Source organism: Larimichthys crocea, chromosome XV (genome assembly GCF_000972845.2).
Source record: "Larimichthys crocea isolate SSNF chromosome XV, L_crocea_2.0, whole genome shotgun sequence".
Taxonomy (NCBI): Eukaryota; Metazoa; Chordata; class Actinopteri; family Sciaenidae; genus Larimichthys; species Larimichthys crocea.
Genome location: NC_040025.1, coordinates 23,122,679 through 23,131,704, shown reverse-complemented (window position 1 = coordinate 23,131,704; position 9,026 = coordinate 23,122,679). Strand labels below are relative to the sequence as shown.

The 9,026-nt window shown below is 40.4% G+C and overlaps 1 protein-coding gene across 1 annotated transcript in view; it reads right to left on the bottom strand.

Moving 5' to 3' along the window:
* Positions 1-9,026, bottom strand: part of LOC113747731 (voltage-dependent L-type calcium channel subunit alpha-1D-like) — a 41,589-nt gene that overhangs the window by 24,091 nt on the left and 8,472 nt on the right. The window contains exons 4-5 of the mRNA XM_027288569.1: positions 4,017-4,141; positions 3,090-3,234 (exon numbers count right to left, since the gene is read on the bottom strand). Coding sequence (XP_027144370.1) covers positions 3,090-3,234; positions 4,017-4,141 — 270 coding nt within the window. The remainder of the gene's footprint in view (positions 1-3,089; positions 3,235-4,016; positions 4,142-9,026) is intronic.

Here is a 9,026-nt window from a genome sequence, read left to right as displayed (position 1 = left end):
GACTGGATTAGGTAGCAGAAATCGAAATGTGTCAAAAAAAAATAGTATCCTGTTTATACAGCAAAATCATAATGTTAGATCTGCGGACCACACTGGATGTAAGGGCAAATGGGGAATGGAGGCTAAGCAATTGGGGATGATGAGTGGGAGAGGTCCTGGGTGTCCTGGCACAGATGTGTTAAGACGCCCAATTGGAGAGAATTCAGTTGGAAGGTGAGGATGAGATATTTTTAAAACTCCTATAGTGTAGCTAATATGACAAAAAAGTTCCTCTCTCTGCTGGAGAGGCTGTGGTCTAGTGGGAGATTTCTCACATATTTTCTGGGATTGCCCCAAACTACTGAATTCTGGAAAAGGTGATGGGGAAATACGTTTGATCTTGGTTGGACAGAATGATTGATCCTCAGCAGTTGATTCTAGGGACACTTCACACAAATCTTTGAAATAATCTCGTACCTGCTTAGAGCTCTTGTGATAATTGCCCACAAAATGATTACTGTGAACTGGCTTAAGCCTCAACCACCGACTTTACTACAATGGACTCAAAGGCTGGAAACTGTGAACTGTATGGAAAGCTTAACTGCGCGGTTACGACTCGGATGAACTGTTTTGGAAAAGTGGGCACCTGTCATAAACTATTTGAGTGACTATGTAAGAAGTTCAACTACACTGGGCAGATCAGATTGAACGTAAGAGAACGAACACTTGGTGATACCTTGTTACCCCTTCCTGTGTATATTACTGCAGTATGTCTATTTTATTTTATTTTTTGGTCTACTTGTTAACTGTCTATATCTGATACTCTACCATGTGTGGATGTCTTGTCAAGGAATATGTTTTAATAAATGTTAAAAAAAAAAATCATATAAAAGATCAACATGACACACTGACACTTGCATCAAATTAAGATGATTAGACATCTCATCTCTAAAAACAATGTTACCTGTGACTCTTACACCACAGAAGCTGCACAAACATTCATACTTTCTCTTTCATGCAAAGACACACATACTGTACAGTGAGTGATGAGCGTAGACTTGGACGGCATGAATAATCCCCATCTGTTGAGGGAACATGCTACGTTTCTCTGTGTCCGTCTCTCACTCGCTCACTCTACACCCATGTAGACACACAACACACCACACACCACACACCTAGACGCACACACAATCCCCTGTGAAGCTAGGAGGTCCCTTGCCAGCCTCAGAGAAAAAGCAAATGTTTGTACTGAATGAAAAAGTCCTCTGAGGGCACTGCTAGACTTAGAGGATTAAACTAATACCCAAAAAACTAAACTGCTCTTTTGGTAATAAAATCTGAGGTAGAAAGATTTTTTTAACTAAAAAAAATAAATTTACAAGAGCAGAAGCTTTCTTTGTAGACATTTTTGCTTGGCCTGCAAACCATCCTAGTCTAGTTCTGTTCTGACAACAAATAAACTTTAGTAAGAAAATGCAGCTTTTAGGGTTAAAGCTAACTTTGGTTAAAGGATCTTATTGTCATGATAAAAAAGTTGTTATGGACAGGGAACACTGGTGGTCTGGTGAAAGAAACCCAGTGTTGACTGTTGTCGTCGCCTCTCCTACAACAAGTCCCACATTCGGTTGACCCAACACCTCCTCCCTCTGCAGAACTTGTGGCTCTATAATAAGTTAATGCCACCTGTCAGACCACAATAATGAGCCGCCAAGGGCAGTCAGCCACTAAGTTTTAATTCTGAGTTGGAGATATTGCAAATTTCTGACAGCTGTGAGATCCTCCTTGTAACAAAAATAAATGCAAAGGTTAAACAAGCTAGTGGCAAAAAAAAGTTGCAATGTCGTTTAATTTAATAAAATTAATTAGAAAGAAAGTATTTGTACCATTTGTTTTTACCTGGTTTAACTTGTTGTACTATATAGATATGTAAACAATGGATAGCTAATTCTGGGTGATCTTGAAATGTGTGAACATGTCCGAGTCAGGACAATTGGAGGTTTTCTACATTGTGCCACTGTGTGAATACAGCCTAAAACCAGAACACAAGCTAAAGGTTCCTGATTTTAAGAAGAAATTCAAACAAATCACAACATATTTTCAACAAGAATATTATTTGACTGTAATACATAATCAGATCTGTGTTAGATTCACACATTGTATTGTATTTAATAGTAATTATTAGTTTCAGATGCTGTCAAATTACACTGTAAGTATGGACACACTAGTTTTCATCTCTTACTGCCTCGCTGTCTTTCCACCTCAGAGATGCTCTCGCTCCACAGGAAAGCTGCTGTGACACACAGATGGATGACCCACTGAGTGTGTATCTGTGCATGTGCACCAGTATTTTGTGTGTGGTGTGGTGGTGTGTGTGTTGTGTGTGTGTGTGTGTGTTTGTGTGGTGTGGTGTGTGTGTGTGTGTGTTGTGTGGTGTGTCAACAAAACAATGAAACCCGACACATCCATCAAACATGGGGAAAGCCTTTTGACGCAACTCACATTCAAGCCGATCACACACATGCAAAGGTGTGTGTCTGGCCTTTGTGTGTAATCTGGCTGATGACAAAGAGTGGCATAAGCATCTAGTGATAGAGCAAAAAAATAAAAATCTTTAAACTTTGCTGCACATTCAGCAGGCAATATCTTCAAAGCCACACACAGAGCAAAGAAATATGCAAAGCCAAGAAGTAATTTTCAGGTAAATCATTCATATTTTTACTGTCAGTTACGTCATCACGGTGAGTCTATCTAAAAATTAATATCGCAAAACTTGGGCATTGCAACCAAAATGATCTGCATGTCCATACCGTTATGGTCATAACGTAAAGTATGCTCATTGATACTTTGGTGAGACTGAAACTTTAAGATTTGTTAAGTGACTTTTTCCTGATTTAATGCAAAAAGTGTATTCTCTCTTTTATTCAAACAAATGCAGGTGCTGTCACATGCAACATCACTTCACTTGTTACTTCTGTGTTACTGCCTCTAACGAAAACCCTTCCATATCTGCACACACTATATCCTGGTGTTATGTACTTAGGGATATATAAATGGCAATCAGTGTAAAATTGATGTGCAATATATTCAGCAAACCCCAGTTTATCGTGTACATCAACTAGCCTTGTTTCTGTATTTTCCAGTGCCACTCCCAGCTCTTGGTTAGTAGAGTTGGAGTCGTCTCCGGGAAAAGGGATGTAGATGGCTAAGGCCACACAATTGGCAAAAATAGACAGCAGTATAAAGATATCAAATGGTCTGGAAAGAGACCAAAGTGTTAAGGAACACAGTTATTTCAAAGAGAGACATTTAAAATAAGATAATGGTATCAGGGTTGGAGGTTTCTGCATCATAACAGGTTTGATAACTTCATTTAAGTTCTCATTTATATTGTTTTCTCTCTCTCTCTTCTGTCTTCTCACTGTGGTAGAAAAAAACATGAAAAACTATGTTAAGTTAATGAAATAACTGAACTTATATAATGAGGCTTTGGTAGATTCAAACATAGATAAAAATAGAAACACTGAAGTTATGGTCCATGTGTTTCAAGTTATACATTCATTTATTAACCCACCACCACTTCAACCATTCATTCAATAATATATGAAACAATCTATCCAGGCAAACAAACCAAATCCATCCAGAACACCAAACATCTGTCGTCCATCCATTCAAGCAGAGGCCTCTTCTCTGGTCTAAAGGATACTTCCACTCCACCAGGCTGATGCAGGCCCTGCAAGTGGTTGTTGAGGGTGAGGCAGAACAGAGCTCTGGGTGGCCTGCTGTTGGTAGTCCTCCCTGCTTTTTGCTTTTGGCGTACTGCTGCCTTTTCCTTGCGCAAGTGAGCCCACAGGAGGAGGCCCAGTGGTGCAAACCGAGGGCCGTGAACTCATGTCGGGCTTTGCACCATCACCCTGTGCTTGGCGAGCTGCGCTAATGGCAGCATGCCAAGCGAGAACCGGGTGACACCAGTGCAGTGCCACCCGGGCCTGAATCCGCTGTTGGCCCCAAGGAGGCAAAAGAGGAGCCAACGGGTTTACCGGTGCAGGGCGGGCCTGCAGGGGCTCTGGTGGATGGAGCTGGTTGCCGACGGGGTGTGCTTTCTGACCAGAGCGCCGAGGTGTATGGAGGAAGAGGTTCTTCTGTTGCTGCGCATACTGTGCCCCTGGAGGGACAGGTGGGAAAACAAGAAAAAATGATATAATATTTTGGGCTGAGTGTGATTAAAAACAAAACGTCTGCAAACACGCATATTACCTATGCAACAGCTGATCCTGCATCAGTACATTCAAGAAAAAAAAAGCTATAGCAGCTGTCTGGCATTGTGTTGTTTTTGAGGCAACCACTAGGGGGTACCAAATGTTTACACATAACAGCTTAACATTAACAATGCCAAAACTATTCATGTCAAATACCACAGGCCTAATGTTTCTATACCAAATATATAATATAATAATTATATATCTATCCAAAAATGCTCATTATATGTAACTGGAAAATATAAAACTCACTACCATAACACAAAGGAGTAATAAATAATATTAGGTAACTTCATCTTGGCTTTTTACAACAAGGGGAAAGAGAAGCAAAGAAACACACATTGGTGATACAGAGATCCCACTTGCCGCAAGTTAAAGAATGATCTGTATTTCAATTTAAAATTTTCTAGGAGGATGCCAGGATTTTTTGAGCAAACTGTAAAATTCTTAAAGAGCTTCAATCATGGGGACTTAAGTATAATTTTGTGATTTATGCAGTAAACATATATTAAATGTGTTATATTTACTGCTATACAGCTTTAATATATGCTTAAAAATGCACATAACTGTCCACCGGCCAAGGAAGATTAAAGCGGAACTTTGAGATGTTGAAAATATACCGGGCCGAAAACTCGAGAAGAAAAGGAAGAAGAAGGAGGAGGGAGGAGGAGGAGGGAGGATGGATTGAGGGAGGTGAAGAAGAGACACAAAAGAGAGAGAAAGAGTGGACAGTCTGCATGAATTACAGATAGTGAGAGTCATTAAAATCAATGCAAACCACGAGTGAACAAGACAGTGCCCTTGAAACAGTTGGTTCACTGTAACTCGACCGCAGAATCACATCAGGATGGAGCGTCATCCAACTAAAACAGAACTCACACTGGAAGATGAAATCAAAACCACTGACTGTCCATCAGAAAAACATCATAACTAACTAAACTGATGATGAAAGCTCCTCGTGAATAATGCATGAATAAAATCCAGCACAGAAAGATGGCACCGATTCTTGATTTTTAATCAAGTTGATTGTATTCTATTAAGGTATTAATGTGTCAAAAGTAAGTCTCAACACAAACAGCTTCATTGATTTTACCTGATGACAGGTGAGATATGTTTAGGTAAGATATTAAACACAAATTTACTGAATGAGGAGGATATTAGTTCTACAGGACAGCTGATCCTCCTCATGGAACATTCATATATACTACAGGTGCAGAATAACAAAGTGCAGTCTGTCATTTAATCATGATCACAACCTGTCTTGACATTTCTGGGATAATCTCAGCAGTAGCACACATCTGTCACAGGTTGCTGGATGACAACTGTTGACTCTCAGCTGCTGTTCTCGACTTACTTTTGGTATTGTTGTGTGCAACAGTGTCTGTTTGGACCACGTCTAATAACGGACCGGGGTTTACTTGAAAAGTTTGTTTTAGCAGTAGATGGATGGCGCACAAATACACGATCCTCAACAAGCTGTCACATGGGTCAAAATCACCAATTGACCGTAATATTACACCAAACATAGTCAACCATTTTTCGAAGAACAATTCGTTTCAAATGGATTTGATGACTGTGCATAACAAATTACGCAAGCCAAGAAAATGCACTTAATGCTCTTGTATGTACTAAATAAGTTGGATATATTCCTAGAAGGAGACACGACTGGATCATATAATCACATAGAATAAACAGGAATCCCGAGAATAACCAAACGAGCGCCCTCGCCCCCTCTCTCTCTCACTCTCTCTCCCTACTCTCGCAGCTGCTCCAACTCTCCTCCGGCTCCACGCACGGCTTTTTTTTTTTTTTTTACCTTCAGACTGTTCATCTGCTTCATCCTCGAATCACATTGAAAAGATCCGTTAAATCCAACTCATTGTTGGAAAAAACATCCAAAAGGTGTCGACGCGCGACGAGCCTTGCCGAGAGCCGCTAACCTGAATTATAAAATTGTTTTGCCAGCGCAAACCCTGAGGAGAGGAGCGCCAAACATTTCGCCCACTCCGGGTGCTCTTGACTGCAATTCACGGCGGATCCGAGAGGACGCGCTGACACGCAAGCGCGGTCAATCCACTGCTGTCAATTATTCTCACTGTGACTGTGGACGGTTCAGAGACAAGTTAGAGCCGCCACAGGCTGCAGGAAAATGGAATCAAACTGGATGTGCCCCTGTTGCTGCCCACGAAACGTCAGACGCGCGTCTAGCTTCCAAATGAAGTCTGGGTGGGATGCCAAATCTTTTCAGACAGACAACGCTTCTGATTCATGATTTGAAAACATCAACAGCCATACCAGTGATGTGTGTGAGAGATCAATCGTTATAAAACTGGGGAGGTGACAGCCAACAGCCAGGAAGCCAGTGAGAGTCCGCCTGGAGATCAGTTCGAATAATTGTATTAACAATGTTCTATGAATAAGCAGCATGTGACACCAACACACAGAGCGCCCACATTAAAGCCCTATCCCCTGAAAGTGTAGCCTGATTTAATAACTCATTCACAACACAACATGACACGCATTGAATCTGCCCGATCCATATTCTGTTCCATGTTCAGGCTGATTTTAACCATTCAGATCAGTGTCAATCTCTGTAGGTTACTCTGATTTTCATCATGTCTGGCCGAGGATAAACAGCCTGGCCCCATCCCATCCGCCCGGTTAAATCCCTAAAGACTAACTCTATTCCAGGTCTTGGGACTTACCCTCCGGGGTCTTCCCTTCTATAATGACGGCATTCTGTCACCTGGGTCTTCTCTGGGGCCTTCATAGCACCGTTTCCTCTGTCTTTTGCTCTCACTCTGCGGCGATTCGAGAGGAAATGAGTTGTCGGAGCTGTGCTGGGAAGGTAACAGTGATTGGATTACCTGAGTGCGTAATCCGCCGATTATAATCCTGCCCCAATGTTCCCTTCTTAGAGGCAGGTGAAGCAGGCAGCTGCACCCCACTGGTCCAGGAGAAATGTTGTTTTTCGAAGTTTGATTTTAAAGTGTTCACTACAAAATAATTACAATGAATATAAAACACTGGAGGCTCTTTCAGGATGTAGCCTACTGTTTTAATTGTTCTTCTATATGTTGTGTTAACCAGTGTGTGTGTTTAGTGAGTGTTTTGTAGAACAAGAATCTTGTGAATTAATTTAAACAACTGATTAACTGTGAGTCAAACACGTGTTTAGAGAATTAAGGTTCCAGATTAAAGACACATGTCAGATGGAATAAGATAGACACGTGATCTTTAATTATAAGAAAAATTATATAATCTTATTTTTGTTACAGTGTGTATATTCATCAGACCCTTTATTAGTTCTATGTGCCTTTTAATCAGCCCCCAGTTATGTAAGTTATTTTTTTTGGTTATATTAAACGTGTTTAAAAAGCACAGACAGTAATTAACTAATCATACAATAACATTATTTGCCAATTATTGTCAGTGTTTTTGCACCAAAGCAAAGATTTTTGTCATCACGTGTTTGTTTGTTTTTTGTCCTTGATATTATTATTTATTTGACAAATATTAAGCAGTTTGATTTTAGGAAGCACATGGCTGAAGCTAAACTCATAAGGCTGACTAGAAACATTGTTTACACTTAACAAATTAGAATGACCAATTTAGGTTCCGGATTAATCTGTGCGGATAAATAAATAAATCTCTCGGAAACTTTCTTTGCTGCAGCTGTTTTTTCGGGAGGGACAGCAGCGGAATTATAAGGTGCCGCCGAAATCCGTCCGTGCGGAGAGCAACAATCACATTCAGAGGGAGAGCGTGAACGCCGGACACATGTGAGCTTAGGGCTTCTCCAGAGACAGGACCCGTACATAAACAAACTGCTGACGTTACCGGACAGGTGGGCTCTTACAACTTCAACTCCAAAGCCACACTGAATGGGTACGTGTGTCAGAACACACGGAAATACTGTCTCGTGGGAGCCGCGCTAAGTGTTCCACTTAGCATGCTAATGGCTAAATCTCACATGAAAGTAAGAGCGTGATAAACCTTGGTAAACTGAAGTGGACATTTTGATATTGTTATGTCACTGTTCAGATTTTCTCTGTGTTGTAATCCATTTGGGAGCTAAGTAATGTTAACTATCTGCATTTCATGTTAAATAGGTTAAAACCTGCAAAAACATCACTATATGTCCATTTAAAAGATGTACCATGAAATCTAATGATCTAGGCAGAAAAATCCACAATTAGGAGCAGACATGCCAAAGTGGAAAATGTATTATATTCATTTGAGGTGCATATAATGGGACAACAGGAAACAAATAATACATTTTCATGGCTCATGTTCACATGAGGACTTATTTTAGCTGCAGCTGCCTTCCTCTTTCCCATCCTGAAGGAGCCGATCAAACAACACCTACACACTCTCTAAAAAGGATGAAGCAAAAGTTGTGGAAATACTACTATGGTGAGAAAGACAATCCGTGTTCCCAAGAACTTGAATGATTTATGTAGAGCATGAAAGGACTGTAGTATTATGGCCTCTATAGAAAATACTGTACTCATATATATATATATATTGTTACGGCTGCCGCTGGCTACCGTTTGGTGTGGCTGTCATTTGACAAAATACACTGAAAACACACATTGTGTTAAATTTATTTTAGTCATATTCTGTTCATAGATCCCCCTAAAATCTCACACACTGGCCCTTTAATTTAACTCATAACCACACTGAATGGCTGCCATAAAACATGCACCTGCAAGAGACTGCAATTATGGACTGAACGAAATTTAACGTATGAAATCAAATTCTGTGATCCACATAAAATCATATAAAAGA